The sequence below is a fragment of the Lycorma delicatula genome, chromosome 5, assembly GCF_047948215.1.
Source record: "Lycorma delicatula isolate Av1 chromosome 5, ASM4794821v1, whole genome shotgun sequence".
Taxonomy (NCBI): Eukaryota; Metazoa; Arthropoda; class Insecta; order Hemiptera; family Fulgoridae; genus Lycorma; species Lycorma delicatula.
In genome coordinates, this window is record NC_134459.1 from 159,973,184 (window position 1) to 159,997,177 (window position 23,994).

General features: G+C 29.2%; 1 protein-coding gene across 1 annotated transcript in view; it reads right to left on the reverse strand.

Moving 5' to 3' along the window:
- The window catches only part of PKD (serine/threonine-protein kinase D3), a 287,780-nt gene that overhangs the window by 6,193 nt on the left and 257,593 nt on the right, over nucleotides 1-23,994 (reverse strand). The window contains exons 11-17 of the mRNA XM_075367438.1: nucleotides 19,631-19,819; nucleotides 18,232-18,342; nucleotides 16,322-16,590; nucleotides 15,864-16,047; nucleotides 12,942-13,124; nucleotides 11,959-12,044; nucleotides 10,271-10,392 (exon numbers count right to left, since the gene is read on the reverse strand). Of these exons, the coding sequence (XP_075223553.1) occupies nucleotides 10,276-10,392; nucleotides 11,959-12,044; nucleotides 12,942-13,124; nucleotides 15,864-16,047; nucleotides 16,322-16,590; nucleotides 18,232-18,342; nucleotides 19,631-19,819 (1,139 nt within the window). The 3' untranslated portion in view covers nucleotides 10,271-10,275. The remainder of the gene's footprint in view (nucleotides 1-10,270; nucleotides 10,393-11,958; nucleotides 12,045-12,941; nucleotides 13,125-15,863; nucleotides 16,048-16,321; nucleotides 16,591-18,231; nucleotides 18,343-19,630; nucleotides 19,820-23,994) is intronic.

Below are 23,994 nucleotides of genomic sequence, written 5' to 3' on the forward strand. Positions count from 1 at the left end.
ACTGAATTATGAGTTTCAGCAACTATTATATAATACAGAGGTCATTTTATTCTGGAGGATGGAAGATTGGCTACGTTGAAAACAATTTCCATTAAAATCGATAATAACCTCAGCTTATGTTAAAAAAAAAAAATAAAACTGCCTCACACTGCTCCAAATGAAACAGCAGTACAGATAAGTACAATGACTGGTTGTATTCCATACTAACTTGAGGCACATTGTATTCAAATGAAATTTCTTTCTTTCATAACCCTTTTTCCAACCTGACAGCTGAATTATATGCATTATTCATACAAAAAAATCTTTTCCTACCAATTTTATAAAGGAGCTGAAATCTATTAATGTAGTAATCGAATTTTGAAATTGTATTTTTACAGAAGTAGATCATAATCCCTTATAATTATGAAACTGTGAACCTTCTTCTGGTTTTCTTAAAATAAATAGAAACATTCATGAATTGCACAAAAAAACAGTTTTCTTTATGTCAGGCAATTTGTAAGAGGTAACTCTTCAAAGGCAAAGATTTTATTTCATGAAAACTAATGAAGAACCATGAAAACTAATGTAAAAAAAGTATACTCAGAAAAATAATTATCTTATCTAGAAAGTGAACTGAAATGTTAATAAACTATTCAGAGTATAAAATTACAACTCAAGTTCTGAATATAATAAGCAATGATACTTATTGACAGTTAAATTTTACAACTGAATGGACTAGATATTGGATTGTAATGTAAGTTTTGTTAGGTAGTCAGCTGTGTGTAGTGTACATAATATCGGAGGATAACATCAAAAACACTGGTTGAGATATGAAGCATGTAAAGTTTTTATATAAGTAGTTACTTTTCATTCTACCTCATAAATGAGATTCAAAACTGAAAATTTTATGTGTTTTTTTGTTTTAATTTATGGGTTGCAGTTCTAGTTAAAATTGGAATTTTTTTACAATTTTTTATTATTATTACTAAAAAATTACTTTTATTTATGCTTTATCTAGAATATAGTAATAAGAATACAAGTATGCTATAGCACAATAGTTTATACACAAACAATAATGAACAAAAAAAATACTTTGTGTATATATATATATATAGTTTAAGCAATTTAGTAGAATCAAGTACAGTATATTACTGTTTTTCTTGGGTATTTATGAGCAATCTCAGAATAAACTAGTAAAACAAACACCAAATAAAGATATAACTGGAAAATATTTCTTAGTATTTATGCAGAAATAGAATTACAACTGAATACAAAATACTATTTTCAAAAAAAAAAAAAGCACCACAAACAATAAAAAATAAACACGTTTTTGTCTGTATACAAATGAAAACGTACATAGTTGTATGTATATATAAGCCAATTAAACCAAAAAATCAAAAATTTACAAACTGGATTTTTTATTTTAAGAATATAAATCCAGCAATAAAATAAAAAGATAATTTCAAAACTTACTGTGATAATATAATTATATAGTAATTATTAAAAAAAATAAAAAAAACAGATTTAGGCCATTATTTTTGTATTATATATATATATTTTTTTCTTTATAAATGTTAATAGGCACTTTGCTAAAAAAATGTGGAATGTATAATTTTATAATAAGAAATTTTAACAATTATTAAAATAAAAACAATTCTTGTTATTTATAATCAGTAAATATCATACAATTTAAATACGTATATATTTCAATAAATTTATTTAAAAAGTTTTAAATAGCAGCAGAGTTAAAAATATTAATTTAGTATACTCTTTAATTCTATATTTAACATGATTAAAACTTTAAAGTCAAGTAAGAAAAATATCTGTGTAATTTATATTTGTTTGATTATTAGTAATGTATAAATAGAAAACAGGATATGCTTATATAATATGAAAGGTTTGACTGTGATGAATTTATAATCAGTTGATAAACAACCATGAAATTCCTATTATAAAAATAATTAAACTTCAACTACTATAAACCAGTTGTACATGAATTCCACATTCACAGAACTGCCATCATTCCAAGATTATCTTTCTTTTTTTCTTTGATTTGAAAATGTATCATGAAAATTGCATAGCCAACCACACCGGTTCTGGTTCTGTGTTTTGAGACCATGATCCTTGTCTTACAGTTCTCCATCACTTAATGATAAAATCTTAATCACGTAGACATTAATCTTTCATAAATAAACTGAGCATAATAGTGCGTGAATGTGAAGTTAGTTAAAATTTCTGTTCAAGTGTACTATGAACATGAAATATAAAATACTACCACAAGAATGTAGAATAATAAGTATGAACCTTGTGTTATTCATATTTAACAAGTATTCTCAACAACTCTTATGTTTAACAGTATTGTATAGATTTATGTCACAAGTCATATTAAAATTATTAAAAGCTGTTCATCTGCTACTTCTTCACCACATAAATTAATTTAAAACATAAATTATTTATGATTTATTTTATATTGATATCCTGAATTTCCATTAATATCAGTCAAATGATTTCCATTAACAACATCCAAATTATTTATTAATGTGGACTTCATAATTTTTTTTGTGTCGTTGTATTAATTAAGGTTTTATGTGATTTTGTTTGATCCATCCAGGTAAATGATAGGGCAGTTCCTATTTCACTTGTGAAGTAGCATTCCTATTCCTGAGATGATCTATATCGTTTTTATTATATTTTGAACAAAATAAAACATTTAAATTGTTAACACAAAACAATGTAACATTTGAAGTCTGCGGTTATCAGTTTTTTGCATTATAAAATAAAAATAAAAAATTAAGCAATTTCTAATTTGGAAAACTAAAGTTTTTATGAGCATTTGAATTGATGTCAAATTAAGCAGACAAGGCAACAGTGTTTGCAAATCACATGTAGTTGAATAAGGCAGCAAAAGATTTAAGTTCAGAAAAATTCTACTAGCATATCTTTAAACAAAAATCATCAGAAACTACTGTGAGTGTGAGAAATAAGTGTGAGACTTAAAATTCAAGATGAAATGTACTAATTAAATGAAATTATAAAATTATCTTTATAATAAACTGATTTTAATCAACCTGTTTTCCATCAAGCTAAATATAAATTACAAATCAAATTTACACAGCTTGTTAAATGTGATATACAGTAATAGATTTTTTCTTCTGTTAATAAACAAGAAATTAATACAAATGATTAATCACAGATAATTACCAATAACATCTCATTCACGCCATATAAATAGTATGCGTACATAGAGGGGTTATACGATTAACAATAACGATTATAAGAATAACGGAACGACAGCAACATTAAATATATACATGTGCGTATAGTACAATATACTTACGATCTACTTTGAGTTACATTAATCAATATTTTACAGTATATAATTATAATAACATGTAAACAAATGATTTATAATGATGTATTCGTATAATCAATTACATATGAGTGGTAAAAAATAGCAGTTTATATAGGCCAATCAGATCTAGTAGTATACATACCATGATTAATCGAAATAAAAATTTATCAAGATGATGCTTTACAAAAAGCAAATTTAATTAATAAATTATTTGTACATCAAAAAGTCAAACATATCTGTTCATAGATGTGTAACAAAATTAGTGAAAATATCAGCATTTATATTCCTTTTTTTTATGTCACTAATTGTCAAAAAAAAGTTCCTGTTCACAAAAACGTTTGTGACACTCTGACTGTTCATCTTTTAAAACTAAACAGAAGAAATCCTCCATGTTCTTGGAATTGTGTTTATAATAATAGTATTAACTGTTTTATAGATACCGTACTGGAATTTACTAGCTTAATAGCTCTGTCAATTCAATGAGAGAGTCTAAGCCTGTTATGATCACTCTTCTCAACTCAGGACTGTATTATTTAAGTATAAAATTGAAAATAAACTTTTTACTTGTACTTATATAACAACAGGAGAGTTTTTTGCTAGCTATTAGTAAAAAAGGGTAAGCTATTATGTGAAAATTGTCATTTACTAGTTAGTAACTGACAATTAAATGTATAAGAGTAATTTAATAAATAAAAAAACGCTTACTCAAAAAATTGAAAAACTAAAGGGCTTTTTAAGAAGATCAAACCTAGTTTTTTAAAATGACCCTGAATCTACATGGGAAAAATGGGACAATAAAGAAACATAGTTATTCATTTCATTAATAGGATTAAAAGGAAAAATTAATCATTATGATATAGAAAGAGCTCGTAGAGTTGGAATTACCCACTTCTATTCAAGGCAAATAATCAAGGAAAATATGAGAAAAATTACAAAAACTATCAAAGACTATAAATAACTTATAATGGGAACCACGAAGATCTGTTGTCATGCAGTCAACAGTGGTGGCCAATTAGATTTTCCTGAAGATGACGTTATTGTGCACTGACATGATGCAGTACTGAGAGATTGAAGACCTGAGGTTCAGAATATTCCCATCGGCACAAAGGAAATGGACTACAGCTCTTCAAAGATATGCATTAAAACAGCAATCCCTAGGTACAACAACAAAAAGTTGAGTAAAGTAAATAAGAATCTCTTGTATACAGGTGGTAAATTCTTAAATTGATATTGATACTTGACATTATTGAAAGTGCAGTGGTGTACCTATTAAGTAGTATTTATTAGATATAATTTAGGCAGAACAAAAGATATTTTTAAATTTGTGTAATATTACACATTTCAATATTGGTTTAAGTAAAACTTAGAGGCATACAAATTTGGAAGGTTTGTTTTTGGATTTAAGAACTAACATCATTCAGAACAGGAACTAAAAATGGCATAAATAGGGTTAAAGGGAAGTTGATTTTATTGATTAAAGTACCTCTAGGTTACTACATTATTCATAGCAATAATTGTTTACTATTGGCAGAAAATGATTGTCAACAAGAATACAAATGATAATGTAAATTACCAGCATTTTTTACAGGATAAATTCTTTTGATATTAATCATGAAGTTAGATTACTTTTGAAATAATAATTTTAAGGCTAGGACAGCTTTAAGATTATTATTTCAGCTTAACTCAGGACGAGTAAGATGGTAAACTGATAAATGGTTCTGCAATAACTGGAAAGTTTTAGAGAGTGAAATTCCAATAATTGAAAGACAGAAAGGATAAGGTAATACTGAGGCTAAACTGGTATTGGTATTACAGATCACTAAAGTTAAAAACTGGTTCCAGTTTTACTAATGATATTAATATTTATTAATGGAAAATGACTACAAAAGTAGATGAGACTTAAACTTATAAGGATTACTTTTTTTTTTAATTGGTACAAAAACTGCTAAGCTTCAATATAAGTAATGATATATCATTCTAAGAATAAAAAATTATAAATTGATTATATCAAATAATTGTACTTCAAAGAAATTATACATATAAAGTATAGGATGAGCTTATTCAAAAGTTAAAATATAATACTGATTCACATTAATAAAAATACAAAAATTTCATTACATATTAATTTGTACAGTTTAAAATACTGGAATGTAATAAGAAAACAGCACCAAATATCTACATTTAGTTAAATTTTTCATTAACTGTATGATAAAAATGATAAAAAAAAAATTGTTGCTAAAGCTGCAGCAGCTGTGGTATGAGTGGCAAGTATTACTGCTTTATTATTAATTACTGATCTTTTGTATTTTTTTTTTTTTTTTTTTGTCTTCAGTCATTTGACTGGTTTGATGCAGCTCTCCAAGATTCCCTATCTAGTGCTAGTCGTTTCATTTCAGTATACCCTCTACATCCTACATCCCCAACAATTTGTTTTACATACTCCAAACGTGGCCTGCCTACACAATTTTTCCCTTCTACCTGTCCTTCCAATATTAAAGCGACTATTCCAGGATGCCTTAGTATGTGGCCTATAAGTCTGTCTCTTCTTTTGTATATAAAATAATAAAAACATGAACTGGAGTGATGCTCACCAGCTTACCAGCTGCTGCTATATAAAATTATTTCCTTTATAAATTAATACATACATACATGAACTTTTAAGCCACCTCATATTCTACATACTATTATCCAAAAAAACCTAAAAAAAATACAATGAAATACTTATTAAAGTGTCTGTCTAATAATCATAACCATTTAAAATTTACTGAAAATAATCATTAATAAAAGTTACTAATTTAATAAGTTAAACTAAAAATAATATTATTTAAAAATTTCATACAACTATTGAAACTGAATTTTAGTCATGATTTGTCCAATATTATTGTTAAATAAAAATATATGTATGCTAATACATATTACAAACATAGTAGTTAATAAAATGTAATTACCCAATATGGAAGCAAACGCCCTGATTAAGATGATAATCTGTCTTCAAAGATTCAGTTATATCTGGAATACTGTATTCAGTAGTAGTAAACAATCTTCTAATATAAATGAGGAAGAGGTAAAGATAAAATGTTATTGGCTAGAAATGGTTTTTTAGAAGTGAACAAACATATTTATCAATAACACACCATTTTATATTAAAGTATCAACATATTATTTTATCAAATAATATCTTTTGATAATTCATGTTTTTTTTTTCAATTTTACTACAGTTTGAACAATAAAATTTAAAAGTTACATTTAAAATTAACTTAAGACATTATTCCTGTGGATCAATTCTTTTGTTATTACAAAATAAAATGCAGCATGTAAAATGTGCTGCATTTTATAGTTCCTATAAATTTTTTTAAGATAAATTTTCAAATCAATATATTCTAAATGTCAACAATAATTTTACATTAATAAATACATCCATTGCAGGTTAACAACTTAGATAAGTTATGATGTAATCTTTAGAAGTTCTATCAATTGTATGCTAAAATTATTTGTGAACCAAAGTTATATCTGTTTGCAACTTACAAAACTATTGGGGCAGCTACTCTGCTTGGTTTGTCTAGTAATTTTTTTGTTTTTATCCTGCAGGTTAGACAAAACGCTTCTGAATAAATTAGGTTGAGTTTGATTTTTAGCCTACATCCTTTTAATCAAGGTAGTACAACTTTGTTTTTTCTTCATTATTATTAATATCGACATAATAGTGTTATTAAAAAATATCAATCAGAGCTTATCAAGGCTGAATATTAGTTTAATACCTACCTACCTACATATACATTTAATAACTACATTGTTTAAAACATTGATTTATAATCGATCTAAAAACATAAAAAATAATTAATGTAATATATATATATATATATATATATATATATACAGTAGAACCTTGAAAATCTGAAAAATTAAATTAAACAAAATTGTCTTAAAAGTCAAATAAAATTTTTACTTAGCGTCAGCAATAATGTGAATGTAAAGTGTATGGCAAACATATAAAAACATAATTCTACCTTTTTCAATGATTATCAGTTTTTTAATCCTTAAATGATGACCGACTGAATAGCAAGTAATAAATATATGCAGCATTTACACAAGATATTTAAACGAGGTGTTTAAAAGGATTCTTTCCTCAAGTTTTAATTCTGAAAACTGGAAAGACCAAAAACAAAATTTTCCACAAAAAATTATCTAACTCATATATTTGTTTTTGTTTTCAAAACGTATAAATTTAAAAAATTTAGAATAAATACTGCCCAAATAATTAAAGATTAAAATCACTGAAATAATTTGATGCTTTTATTTTTCATTAAAATGAATTTTAGAAAGCTAAAGTACATTTCTATACATATCTGTTAATATTTGAGCAAAATATTATACTGATTACTTTTTTGAGAGGAAACAAAATTTTAGAAGAAATTTATACTTTTTTATGCTTTTTATAGCATTTATATTTCCTATTAATTTAGAAAGTTTTTTTTTATACAAGTATAAAGAAAATTTCAGGGAAATATAATCTGATAAATACAATCTAAGTTAAATAAAATTGTTCAGTAAAAGAATTGAATAAAATAAAGCAGTAAAATTTTTTATAAAATGATATCACAACATAGGGAACAGTTTAATGAAAATTTAATCTACAATACATGATGGTTAAAGTAACATATTTAAAACAACAATGTTTCATGACAACAAAATAACAGACTCAACAAATAAGGTTGTGACTCTAGAAAAAATAACACAACTCAATGTGTTTTTTTTTTTTAATTCTACTTTTTTATTAAGTGTATTTCATTATTTTCAATGATTTCAGCTGCAGATAACAAATAAAAGAAAAGAGAATATAAATATAAAATTTAATTGAGCTATCATATCAAATACATGGAAAGAAAACCCAAGAAAAACTTCTAATGCTTACTTTTACAAAAATTAAAATATACTAAAAAAAGAAAAAAAATTACAATAAAGAAATATAAAAAAATTACAAACAGGTTATTATTAAAAAAAAAAAAAAAAAAAAAAAAATAGTAATAGTGAAATACTAATCTATAAAGTACAGTATACAATATACAATTCCAAAATCTATTTCACTGAGTTATGTATAAAAACACTGTATTTTTAAAATTGTATATATATATATATATACACAAATATATATATACAATGTTCAATAATAACACGACAAAACAAGATAATCCTAGAATATCCTCAAAAAAGGAAGTAGACTGATGAAATGTAAAAATATTTACAATTAATTGTAGCCTACATGTTTGCTGTAATGTAGGCTTGTTTATCTGTAATTGCTCTGGTAGCAATATAAACAATCCATTATTAATATTGTACACTTGTACAATAATTTTTTAATACAAAAAAATGTTTTAAACAAATAAATAACATTTTAATGAAGGATTCAGAGTGAGGTGATACCTTTAAACAACACACAGAATAAGAGCTAAATGTTCATAGTTCAAAGTCATGGTTTGGATCTAAGATTAGGAAATATAATCAATCCAGAACAAATGCAATGCAAAAAATGTATAAAATTTTAGCAAAATTAAAAAGTATTCCTATAAAATGGGGCTATAACTGTAAACTTACAATTATAAATGATGTCTTGGTTCTTTATCTAAATACAGATATAACACATGTTACATGTTTGTAACTGAACAGGTTGTCTACAAAGGTATGATTAATATTACAAGAGTAATTTAACTATTATAATAATAGTTGAGGGTATAAATCTCTATTTATAAATGTTACAAAATGTGAACAAAAAATTATAAAAAAAAATGGAAGTAGAATATTTATCAGGAAAAGAGTTGGTGTATGAATAAATGGAAAACCTATAAATAATATCTACTGAGGAGACAACATTATGATAATTTCTGACAATTTGAAGATATTGAAAAGTTAATGAACAAAATGAGAAAGTCTGTAGTGAATTTCAAAAAAGTTAAAGATGAGTTGTATTTAGACAAGATTGTAATAGAAATGAAAGATTTTACAAAGATTAAAAAGAACTGAAAAAGGATGGTCAAAGTTTACAAAAAATTAGGAGGATAACCTGTAATAATGATCTTTGCTTAAAGCTGAAAATTAGATTGCAATATATATATATATATGCTTTGAAATCTAAATATACTGAAGATATTGTGCGAGTGGACAGAGTCACTTAAACGAATAGCATAAGAAAAAAGTAAATTAAGTAAAATGAATGGAAAACACAATAATTAGGCCAGGTGGCATGTCTGATGAGAAGTAAAATTGCATCCAGATTATCAGCTCAAAAAGAGTAGCTGTCACAATTGCCAACATTTATAATGGAGAAGGAGATGGCAGATATCTCACCCCCCACATAACTCATAGGATTTTTACTCATTGGAATAGGTCTTCAAAATATTAATAAAAAATTTAATTTTATACCAACTACAAAAACTTAAACGAATTAACAATTATCAAAATATTAAATTTAACAAATAACAAAAAACTGTCATAAAATTATGTATTATCACAATTTTATGGTCAAAATAAATAAAAATATACACACAGATCTTTACAATATGTTCCATTAACATAATAGAATTTTAATAAATAACACCTGATATAAAACTTAGTTTCAATAACACTTTCATTTTTCATGATAAAATCACAAACTACAACTAACATACGAGTAGTGTCAGATATCCTAATACCTACTGAACTAATATAATTTATATATTTTTGTTTATTTATATATATTTTTTTTGTTGAAATAATTACTAACAGTAAAATATATAAAATATTTAATGGAATACTTATTATAATACTTTATTATAATGAACTCTTTTAAAATATTTAAAGAAGACCATAAAAAATTATTATAATTAATTAATTATACATAATACTCATTAGCTAGTAGTGCGAGGAGGAGTCAGATAGACAAAACGACGTAATTTGATCCCCCACCTTGGTCAGAGCCTGTGATTCATTCTGAAAGCATCCCATCTGGCATCGTCTGATTCATGCGTTAAATAACGGCAATTTGTTGCTACTTCAAGTTCACGTAAATCACACCAAGTTTGGTAGTCCTATAAGTAATGTTAGAAACATATTCTTAAAAATTTAACATTATTCAAACACCTTTTACTGACATATACTATTTAACAATTTTACCAATCTTTAAATATGACTCCTTCAATCAACATAAAAATCAGTTTTTACTTAATTTGTACATCTACCTCTTTACAATTTGTATGATTTTAACAAAGGATTAATAAGATCAAGAACTAACCTTTATTCTGTAGGCCAATACAGTACAATATCATGAAGTATTCTTTTGAATAAATCATAGCCCTCATGTCAGTGACACTATATAAACTCACAGAGATAAGTCCATGTGTGCTGCACTGCACATGTTTTGCAGTCTCCACTAGATTTCTATTATTTGTGTATAAGATCTCATTACAGGGCTAACAAAAGCCACCGATTTGAAATGGATCTTTCAAAAAATCATATACACATAATTCTTCCAAAGCTCTGATCAATTTCTAGTTTACACTCTTCAGTTATAATACTTTCACCCAAATGACTGAAATTTCATCATTGATGATTATGCAATTGCAATACCATTTCAAACCGAATGAAATTCATGTCAACAACTCGTCTGCACAGATAACACAAAAAAACTAACTGTCTACAATGTTTACACCAAGTTGCAATATACTGAACTTCTCTGTGTGTTCCAAGTTATGTAAACAGGTTGATTACAATTATTTCCTTCTTATTTTTAATTTAATTATTATTAATTTGTTCTATTTTTATTCAAGAATGAGTATTTAATAATCTTTTATTCATTGAGTATGCTATCACTGATTTATCTAGTAAAAACACTTAATAATTCCTTGCCATTTATATCTAATACATTTTTTCATAAAAATGTATCCAACCCAGGAGATATAAATTAAAATAGTGGTAGGATTTTGGGTGGTTTAAGCTAAACTTTAGTTTCTACTTATGTGTGATAAAGTAAGATATTTCTTTCAGAAGTTCTCAAGTGACTGATACAGTAAATCAGTACTATTATATTATGATTCTAGTTGAATTTATATTTTCCTAATTTCTGGGCACTGAGTAAGATTGTAAACTGGATCTGGATAATCTTGAGGTTAGTAGTACCCAGCAAATATCCAGTATCCAGGGAAAGCCATGTTCAATGAACTGTTTTTGTTCATCGAAGTTGATATTGTTGGGTACAGCTAACTAATAGCTGTTGATACTTTTTATATTGGCTAATGGCTATAGCAGTCAATGATACTTAAAAGAAAAATTACATCACATGCTTATTTTGTGCATAATAAATCTTTATATTTCATATTGAGAACTGTTTCTATGAAGTGGGTAAGTAATAGTAGATTATTCCTTATATGCTCATTGTATTTATTATTGAAGCTGCTTCCTCTTTGGCTGATATACAACATTTTACAGTTAGACCAGATAGTGTTTTTTTTTAAGGAAACTAGTCTTACTGTTTGTTGTCGCAATGTAATTCAACTCTATCAGACTTTAATTATAATAATTTATTTTTTATCCTTAAACAGTCAGACTTAATGTACATTAAATTTTTCTTTTATATAATTTTTAAATCTACTACTAACCTGAAGCCAAACATGAGCTAGTGATTTATCAACTGTAAATCTTTTCCTTTGTTTAACTTGCAGTAGATTGTTTATCAAATCAATGGCTGAAATTAAAAATAATAAAAAAGTAATTTAAAAAGTTATTTTATATTAAACATAATTACAATAAATGAAATTACAACTGATTATTTGGTACACTGTTTACAGTAATCAACTGAGTAAAGATTAATGGATGTTATCTTGATTCATATTACGTATCTTGTTGAATGTCTAAAAGGAGAGATGATAGAAAATGATTTAGAATTAGTAGTGAAGAATTCTGAATTACATATAATGTCAAATATGAACTTTATTTCATAATGTATATGTATTTAGCAATAATCTGACAAAGTTACTAAGATAAATCAAACTATAGAGAAAGGTTTAAAATTTAGAAAACACAGTAACCTTGAAAAAATAAATTAAAAAAATAAATAAAAAACACCAGACCTTTTCAAACAGCAATGACAGGTGAATTAGATTATCTTTTTTTTTAAATTGGAAAACAAGAATATGCTCAAATACTGTTTAAGAAAATTTTATTTTTTGATTTAAATTTTATAAATCATTTCATAATTGGTTTTTGAGCATAATCTTGTTTTCATCATTTCAATAACTGTTCAGCGTAATTCTTTATTTGTATGTATGAACAGGCTTAATTTTTTCTTACTAGTGGAAGCAAAAGTAAATGTAAATTTAATAAGTAAACATTAACATAAATGCCAGATCATTATTATTGGTAATGATTTATAAATAATTTTTTTTTTGCAGTATGCAAAAGTTCATTTTGTTACAAGTGATGATATTACAACTACTGTTAAGACAAAATGCCAAATAAAATAAAACATAATTATGTGTAAAGTGGTCATTTTATACCCAATTCACACTAATTTTATGAAAATCCAATTTACTTTTAAATCAGACTAAATCAGCTTAACTAATGAGATAATAAATAGATTTACCATCTGATGTAATCTCCTTCCATGGATTTGGTGGGTACATAAATGCAGCATTTTGTATCTGTTCATTAATATCTTCATCCTCATTAAAAGGAAATGTACCACTTAATGAAACATACACTATTACACCGACACTCCACATATCCAGAGATCGATTATAACCTTTATTTCGTAACACCTCTGGTGCTGTAAATGTTAAAAATGAATTGTAATAGATGTGTAAAAAACCTTTAACAAATAATATGAAAGTCACAAAAAAGTACAAGAAGATATAACTTTAAAATATTGTATAAATAACATAAAATTAGTCAAAAGCACATTCAGATATGAATTTAAAGTTAAAATATAAATAAATAAATATGCTATGTATATACTGCATGTTAAATGACTCTCATTTGAATGACTTTTTATTTTTCATTTTTAATGATCTTTGAGAAAGGTTCTAGGCAAAATGTTATTTAGCTTACATTATAATTGTGTGAAGAGTTAAACATGAAACAGGTGCTCATTGTGAGGGAATCTAGAATCTCTTGAAAAAAAGTAGTTTTTTGGCATTTGCTTCATTAATGTGCACTTATAATTTGATATAAAAAAAATAAAGCTCATAAAATTTGCTCAAGTTTTGTTAAGAAATCTATTTATGAATTTTAAATTAACTAGAGAATAGGTATGCACCCTAAGTATTGGTTCTACAGAGTGTTCCATATAAAATGCAACCCATCAATCACTCATCCATGAAATTTCAAAAGTCAAGCTTACTCCCCTACACGTTACTGAAATGGACTCATCCAACATCTGAACATCGCGGCGACACAGTAGAATACTACCGATAGTAACAACAATGCAATCATAACGTTCAGTGTATTGCTAGAGACAAGATGGTGTTTTCGCTAGATGAACGTGTTTTCATTGTCGAGTTGTACTTCAGTACGAAATCAGTGGTTGCAGTGCAAGATTTGTTTCGCCATAAGTACCCAGATAAACCAGCTCCTAACAAAACATCAGTATTAAGGTTAGTCGCAAAATTTAGAGAGACCGGTTCTGTTACTAACAAGGAACACAAAAGATCTGCATCAGTGTTGAATACAGATACAGTCACTGAAATCAAAGACCTATTACTCGCCTCGCCAAATAAATCGATCAGACATTTGTCTGCTGAAACTAATTTGTCTAAATCAACTGTTCATTGGGCGACCAAACAATTACAATTACGACCTTATCGCATTCAACCGGTTCATCAACTTCTTGAGCCCGACAAAGAAAAATGGCTACAATACTGTCAATGGTTCCGTCGATTTCTGCGTGAGGGAATTAATGTTATGGATTCGTTATTTTTCACGATGAAGCACGGTTTCATTTGGATGGCTACGTAAACAGCCAAAACATTGGAATTTGGAGTGCTGAAAATCCCCACGTTTATCACGAAAAACAATTACACCCGCAAAAGTTGGACGTGTGGTGCGCGATATCGCGGAAGAAAATAATCGGTCCTATTTTTTTCGAGTACACCATTAATGCAGAACGATATCAGGAGATTTTATTTCAATTCATTGCACTCTTGGAAGAGGAAGACAGACACTGCTGGCTACAACATGACGGTGCGACATCGCACTATGCAGGTTCAACTTCTGATTTCTTGAGGAATTCTTTGGTAATCGTGTTATCGGTCGAGGCTTGTGGCCACCAAGATCTCCAGATTTGACTGCGGCGGATTTTTTCTATGGTGTTACCTCAAAGATAAAGCCTACAGCAACAAACCACGAACACTTGAACAATTGAAAGTCAATATTGAACAAGCTATATTAAATATCCAGCCACAAACTTTGAAAAAAGTTGCAAGAAACGCTGTAAAGAGAATTGAAGCTTGTATTCAAGAAGATGGCGGCCACTTCCAACATTTACTCTAAATGTAAGGTAATGGATGGTAATAATAAAAATTACATTTACATTTACACATGCCTTTTTATTATTTCAATACCTACCAATATAAGGTTGGGTTGCATTTTATATGGGACACCCTATATTATGAGGTAAAATTAAAGAAAACTGAATTTTAAATCCTTACAGTTGGAATAGAAAGAGAAGAACAATTGGTTCTTTTTCACTACTCACACGTTTTCCTTTTATCCTTTATTCTGTTCTACTTGTTGGAACTTGGTGCCTAAAGTTCATTGGTTAGAGTTCATTGGATCTGTCATTAGAGTCCATTCTCTAATTTGGCTGGAGTTCAATGGATGTGCTACAGTTGGAAACAATTTGAGTTATTGCAATGTTAATATTTTTTTTTTGGTTTTTAAAAGGATGAAGCAAGGAAGAAAGGATCACTGGTTTGAAGGAATTAAGATAGGTCTATGGATCTATGTAAGACCTATAAAGATAGGTCTATGATAAGGAGTTTTTAGACACACAGCTTCTATCATCTGCTGGTCTCTTCTGATTTATTTAAATGTCTAGAATAAACGTTCCAGGTGTATTAATGTTAATGCCATAATTTGGCAAATGGAATAAGATAGTTATCCCTTAAGTAGTAAGCCTTCTTATTTATGGAACTTTTAAAATCACAAAATAATTTCTCTTGAAACTGTAGGGTGAACTACACCTGGCCTATGCATTTTAGCTGAGATAAGAGTGGTTGCTAAAAGAGTATTTTGAACTAGGCTTTAGGAGATCATTTTGATGAAAATATGTTAATTATTGTAATTGCCTGTAACAATCCTTTGTTAATATTAATCAATCCTAAAATCTTTTTAAGTCATATTAATTAGGAGTTTTATTGTCAATTGGTAACAATCCTACTAAGCTAAAAGTCCTGAGTTTGATTCCTAACAAAGGTTTGGGCTTTAATGGCTTAGACCTAACTTTTTCAGAGAATCATTTATTAACCAGTATAAATTGAATTAACGATTTACAGAAATTGATACTTACCAAGATAGGCAGGTGTTCCTACAACAGATCTACGGAATGATTTTTCACCAATAATTCTAGCAAACCCAAAATCACAAAGTTTTACTTGAGGAAAGTCTGAATCAGAACTAAGAAGAACATTTTCTGGTTTTAGATCACAGTGTACTATATTTTTACTATGTAAGTGTTTCAAAGCAACCAGGATCTACAAAATAAAATTGAAAAACAGTAATCTTTCATGGAAATTTTCTAAAAAATAGAGACTTATTTACTAACTAAAAGTGAACAAAACTAATTGTAAAAAAATCTAAACTAAAAAATATCTAAATTAATAATATACAAATCTATACAGATCTGTTGGAACTATTAATTTAAATTAATAATATACAAATCTATTTTAACTAATATATTTAAAAACAATAAATAAATAAAAACAACAAGACTAATTTAATGCTCATTTAAAAAGGTAAATAACTAACCTGAGTAATGAGGAACTTAGTTATTCGTTCAGAAAGGCGTCCTTTCTCACTTGATAAAATCATTTCTAACATATCACCTTTTAATTTTTCCATAACAACAAATATTCTTTCAGCTGTCTCAAACATTCTTTCTAAATTAACTACACCAGGATGTGACAGATTCTGTAAAATGGCAACTTCATTTTTCAACTGAGCTTCTTGTTTAGTTGGAAATCGTAATTTATCAATAACTTTAATAGCTACAGGCCGCCCAGATTTTCTATGCATACCTAATAAAAATTTAAGGTTAGTCAGTATGTTGATTATGAATTACAAAAGAAATACAATAACAATTTTAAGAAGATATTTTATCATAATAATATGATCTAATTTTTTTTAAAACCTTTTATAATATGAGATATTTTTAATTAAAAATTATAACTAACTAGCTAGTAATCCATAAATTTAGAGCCTGAGTGCCAGTAGCAGTTAAAATTAAGGCATATAAAACACATTTGACTGATGTATATTATTGCAGGATGTGAATTCTTCTAGATACTTGGTGTTACTTAATTTAGGCAGCATTTGCAAGAAGTGGTGTCCTTTATTTATTTGTATAATGACTTTTAGCCATTTTTTTAGATTACCAAGACCGGAGAATATATCATTCTAGATAATATTCCTAAAAAGTACTTCAATCTATAAAAGATATACAACAGCATGTCAGTTTGGTTTGTGAATAACTGTAAATGTGATACAGGTTGTATCATCAATTCACTCGTATCAGGGAGTTCATAATGGACACGTTACAGATGCAAGATAAAGTGATGGAGCACCTTTACTTTATTTATTCTTAATTCTATCCTCATGATCCACCAAATTGGTCTATTGGTGAACTCATCATCACAAATCAGCTGATTTCAAAGTCAAGAGTTCTAAGGTTCAAATCCTGGTAAAGGCAGTTACTTTTATACGGATTTGAATACCAGATTGTAGATAATGGTGTTCTTTGGTAGTTGGGTTTCAGTTAACCACACATCTCAGGGACAGTCAACCTGGGACTGTACAAGATTACGCTTCATTTACATTTATACAAATTATCCTCATTCATCCTCTGAAGTAAAACCTTATGATTGTTCCAGAGGCTAAACAGAAAAAAGAAAGGAAAGTATTCCATATAAAATTTTAAACAGTAATTAATATTTTTTAATTTTATATCATTTTAGGTGCCTGAGACTTTTTTTTTGGACATCCATGTTATAATAACTGTCCTGAAATAAATTAAAACTTTTATTTTTATTTGAAATTTGTTTTGCAGTGATTTAAGGTGATGGTGAACTAGGAAACCAAGGTATTTCTCATGGTAATTTTTATTCCTGTTTATAAGGAGTGTTTTGTCTATTAAACTAGTTGTAATCAGTTTAAAAGGAATTTGTGAACATGGAAAACATCTATACACAACTGATTAAATTAAGTGAAGTATTTATATTACTTATCTGTGATGTTGGTGCTTGGCTTATTGGTTCCTGGGTTTTAAGATCCAATCCTAAGGGTTTTAGGACCCAAAATGACTTGTGATAAACTAAGCTATGTTGAATCTTAAAAAAAAATTCTGAAAGAAGAGAAAGAAAACAAGCCAAGAAGAAGAAAATTTTTAGAAAAGCTTTGTTTAAAAATATAACCAGAATGACGAGAAAGTTAAAATTATGGCCATACTTATAAATTATCCAAATTTTATTACTTAATGTATTATTTGTAAGTTCATGGACTAATGTTTTTGTAAGGTATAATATTAAACACATATAATGAAAAATTTTAAAAAGTAATGTTACTCAAATTAAATCCTTCTGCAAATAATGGTTATGAAACAGTGTAAAATATTTTTCTTACTGCTACTGATTTATTGTCATAAAAATATACCTAAAACTAACCTCCATAAACAATACCAAACTGCCCTGAACCTAAAACTTCATCAGGGAATATCTGGTACAACTGACTCATATCAGTTACTCGTTCTTCTGGTTCTGCTGATGCTTCGGTTTCTGTTTAACAAACAAAATATCAAAGCAAGTTAATGAAAATTTCAAAAGTAATTTTAAGGTGTACATAGAAAATCCCCATGTTAAGTAAACCTGATGTAAGACAAAAGTATATGATGAAAAACATTTTTTTTTGATTGACATTGTCAAAAACATCTTGATCAAAAAATGTTAAAATATATAGGGCTTGCTCAAGATTACAAAATTAAAATAATGCTGATACATTCCAACTCACTAAGAACAATTAAGTAAATTCTAAGTTACTGTTTTTATGTAAGGACATCATCTTGCAAAAACTTTCACAACTGATGTCCTTCATTTGGGCACTTTCAATGCACATTCAAAGCTTTAGATGAAAATCATCAGATTTATAAATCAATATGGACTTCACAATATACTGAAATCCAAAGAAATGAGCAGATGAGGGCAAAAAAAGCAGCAAATTACTAAAACTTATACGAGGGATTGAGTTAAAAATTATGTTTATATAGAATGGAGGTCCTTTATGATGAAACTGTACATAGTTAAAGACAGTCCCTCCATCTAAGTTGAAAAGTGATGCTGGCTTCTCTTGAAAATAAGTCATCATGACATGGTTACAGTTGTTACAGAAAGCTTGCTAATTCATATTTATATTAACAGAAGCAAAGAAGACCTTTGTGTGCAATGTAACTCCTCTCACTGTAGAACAAAAGATAGAGAGGTATGTTTAATCTAAACTGATTTAAAATGGAAGCTAAACAAAGGATATTATGTCACATGAACTAGGGAAAAGAAAACAATTATTTCCAGACTATTGCTCATTTCTTAAAGGAAAGTGTATGAATAATATTTAGTAGCTTTTAAGAATCATTTTATTTTTTTATAATTTGATTCCCACGAAAGAGCTCTATCGTGTGAATCAAAAGTAAGATGTTCTCAACTGAGAAGACCTTACGCAGTTACTTTTATTTTTATTATTTTTTTTAAGGGTATGTGTTAATCATCTGTGCCTTTTATTTATAAGTTGCTGTGCTCTGCACAGGACATTTTACGCGTAATGCAGTGAATTTTATCTAATGCATCAGTATAAATTTATACTTACGTTTTTGTGGTATGGGTTGTGTGAACCCATGAGTATTGTGTGTGAGCGAGTATATCTTATATACGCTTGAGTAACTGTATCATTCTTTGCAAAATTAAAATAAAATGTATAATATCTAAAACATTGCTGATGTTTTAACTTTATAAAAATATAAATTAAAAAAATATATGTATAAAAATTATATAGATATTCATGTTATAGACTGACTTGTATTAGGAGCAACAGGCATCAAAGCTTGTCGAATACTGGTCTCCCAACTCCTAGCCAAATGTGCACCTATCCCGCTTTCAGGTGGAGGTAATGTAACTGCAGCAGCTTCTTTATGGCCATAAAGAGGATCCTCACCAACAAAATAATCCACATTTGTTGTCCGAAGTTCAAAACAATGCATTACATCTATAAACAAAAATTTTATATATATATATATATATATATATATATATATATGTGATACAAAAAAATGTACAATAGCGTGCAAATTAATCCAAATACATGGAATTTTTTGTTTATTTCTATGTTGTGGCTACACTGATTGACCACACCTATTCTTAAGTTGTCTGTTTAATATGAGGTTACAGTTCTTTAGTTATTTAGCAATTTTCATGTTATACATATTTTTATAGTTTTCATTCTATATAAAGGACATGATGTTAAAGTCTTATTGATATATAAATCATTTTTTATTTCTTGACGACTGACTATTATGAACATAATTTTAACTTAAATATAATTATACATATGACATATGAATTTTCAATTAACATCTTGTAAGAAATCCCTGATGATAGAGTAGCAACTCTGAAAGTACTTGGAAATATATTTTAAAATTGTTGGTAAGTGGAACGTTTTTATAAAATATATTTTATAGTTTTTTTAAATTGGGTTATACTGACGGTATTAAAATTAAAACTTTGGAGTTTAAATGCAACAAATTGGTTTTAGAATTAATGTTATTGGCAAGGTCAGATGTGTTTGTTTTAAACTCAACTCAACTTTTTCTTTTATCTTCAGTCTTTTTCTTTTATTATTGCTGGTGCTTTAAGCCAGGCCAAGTGGGTTTACTGGGGTTGGCTGAATTTGCTGAACTGAGAAAGGTTTGCTGGTCAGCGCAACAGCGGTTCCAGAGACTAAACTATGGGGTGGACCTCGATTGGAGGCAGTCGTTGGTTAGAGATTATTTCAAGTCCAGGAGGAGGCATAAGTTGGTCATCATGAATTTTAAGAGGAACTGTTGGAGGCAGCTGTGTGGGGATTGATGAAGATATCTGGGGGTCGTGTATGCCATAGAGGCTAAGTCCTTAATGATGGTCAGCTGCAAAGTTGTGAAGCTGCGCTCTTACCAGAAGGTGGTGACATCAGAAGGGAGGAGAGTATTGCTGAAAATATCCCTTGGTTCTCCTTGTAGGAGCTGCTTGTTGCTACCCAGAGGATGAAGACCGGGAAAAGTCCTGAGTTTGACAGTCTTCTGGTTGAGATGGTCAGGATTGCAGTTGATGTGGCCCTATTCAATATCTTATGATGCGTTCAACTACAACATACTGGTCAACGAGCACATGCAGGAGGATTGAAAGGTGTTGCAGTTGGTGCTGATCAGGAAGGAAGGACGTCCTGCCAATGACCCTTCTGCCTATCGACCGCTTTGTTTGATCAGTAACTTCATGAAGCTGTTTGAGATGAGAAGATGCTGGTGGTGTGGTTTTCTGATAACATCACTAGAAATGGTGGCTTAAGTCCACATCAGTATGGTTTTTGGACAGGCATCTTGACGATTGATGTCATCATAAAGTAATGAATGCAATCAACAGTGCAGTTGCAGGATCAAGACATTTAAGGAACATCCTGGTGCTCATCTTCTTTGAAGTCGGAATGCCTTCAGCAGTCTGTTATGATCATTTATTTTTGAGTTTATGTAGATAAGGGGGTCAACGCCTACTGAGAAGGGTGCTTCAGTCCTGTCTGCCAGAGGACTATCATCGCATCTAGCGTTAATGGCAGGGCTGTTCCTATGGTTGACTGTGGTATGCTGCAGAGATCCGTGCTGTCACCCCTATAGTGGAATGTGTGTTGTCTATGATAGTACTGAAGTTAACGTTACCTGAGGGTATTGCCTCAATCACCTTCGCCAATAATTTTATTAGTGGGTAGGACCAAGCAGAACGTGATGAACAGGGTAACAAAGCAATCGAGTTAGGGAGTGATTGCCAGAAGGCAGAGACTGGGGCTCATCCCCTTCCATATACAAGATGTCTGTATGCTTCCCAGTAGTTAGGTGATGTACCTTGTGGTATGACTGGACAGGAAGTGTTCTTTTAGGAGACGTATGATTGAAACTGCGGTTAAAACAGAAGATGGTGACTGTGCTGAGCAAGCTTCTCAGAAATGTGAATGAGCTATCTTTGAAACAGCACATGTACTCCAGTGTTGAGAACTTGACCCTGCTGCTTGGGAAACTAATCTGGTTAAAAGCCCTGAACACACAGCATAACAGAGTGACTCTTGAGTTGGTCCAGAGAAGGAAGTCTCTGTGAGTCTGCTTGAGCTACAAAACTGTCTCCTCTGACACGGTGTTCGCCAGTACGCTACCGACAGACTTGCTGACCAGGTGGGAGGATAGGACATTGTCTTATGGTGTTCTCCTAGCAGGCGACAGTCCAGATGAGATGCATCTGACAAGGGAAGGTAGACTAAGGCTAATTAAACATGTTGCACCATAGATTACTAGGGGATTCAGAGAGGTAGAATAACTCCTTAGTTCCTATTGGATCACAGATGCTCAGATCATATCTATTCACTAGGGAGTACAGATACACGGGCACATATCTTGTGCCCATATTGTGATGCCCTTGATGTCGAGCATGTGATTTTTGTATGCCTGCTAGACACGAAAAACATAATTGGTGTCAAGCTCACTAGTGCTGAGAAGTGGAATGCGGTCTCTGAGATGATGCGGAGCATCATTCTAATTGGATAGATCCTGCTCCAACTGGATAGAGTGTTGTGCTTATGGCTAATCTGGTCTTCACATGTCATAGAGGGAGAGGGGTTTTAGTCAGTGAGAGCCTGACACTAACATCAGTGCAGGTGGGTGTCTGTTAATAATTTTCCCTTCTCAACAAATCGACTCTAGGCAGATTTTCCCTTCATGACAACTCAGTAAATTACTGGACAAGTAGTACTATTGGGCAAGTACAATTACGAGGCAAGCACTTACTGGACAAGTACAATTACTAGACAACAGTAATTACTGGATTTATTTTTTAAATAATTAAAACATTACTGTTAATTAGTTGAGGTTTGCGAGCGAAGCGAGTGTAAGTTATGTTTGGTTAGATTATCATACATAACCTAACCAAATATAACTTGTGTTTGCTTGTCTCGCCAAACTCATTTAATTAATGTTAAATATACAAATATATATGTTATTCTTCAAGATTGGAGGTCATTAATCAGATTTACCAGTAATTATGGTTAATCACCGGATTAATCAAATTTACATAACATACATATAGGATATCACAAGATTCTCCTAGGACATTCATAACCTATTCTGCTCATGAAAATATTGGAAAAAGTTCATGTCATATGTCCTAAAATCCTTCATTTGTGAGTAACGAGTAGTGGAAGATTTCAGCTACCCTGGTGAAATTAGGTTGTACTGAAATTTTTAGGATGTTAATTGGCAGATTTCTTATGGGTTTTGACCTAAAAATTAAATAAAATAGGTCCTAGCACTGTATCTACAGAGGTTTTTGAGAAATTTCTGATGAAACCAATAAATTGGGGTAAATAATCCTGTTTAATGTTTCACATAAAATAAATTTGTAAAATGGGTACATATAAAACTTTAAAAAAAAACTTGTAGAGAATTTAATTCTCAACAAAATGGTGTAAGATAAGTTGAATAAAAAAGAAAACTTAGAAAAATTCAAATTTTATTTTGAAACAGTAGGTACATTACTACATTTGTCAGAGAAGTACTTAGTACATAAAAATAAATAAATAAAAATTACTGAGATTCGAAAAATGATTTTTTCAAAGTTGGAAATAAAATAGCAACAGCTAATCAAGAATCTGTAATACTCTATTAGTGTTCATATCATTCTGTAAGTTACATTAAGCATATTGGGTACTGTGAACTGTGCTAAGGTTTTGTGTGAATTTTAGCTTGAACATGATTGGTTTGCCATTGAAGTAATGCCGTACTTATTTACAACACAGGAATATGCTAGCTGATATGGTATCCATTTTGGGTGTGTGTAATGGTAATACTACAGCTGCTGCAGAAGAATATGAAATATGTTTTTTGAAAGATTCCAGATCCCAAAACAATTAGCAAGACTTTTTGTAATCTTCGAGAAACAGATTCACTATGCAGTAGTCGTGCCAGCTTTGAATGATCTAGCCAACAAGACGCTGTTATTGATGAAATTATTGATCCAGTTCAGTGCAGTCAGGCGTCAGTACATGACGTCTTTCTAACTGGACAGGAGTTTTGCATTTGATGGTTTGGAGGATAAAATAAGTTTTATTCTTACCATATACAGTCAGTTCAACATCTATACACAGGAGAT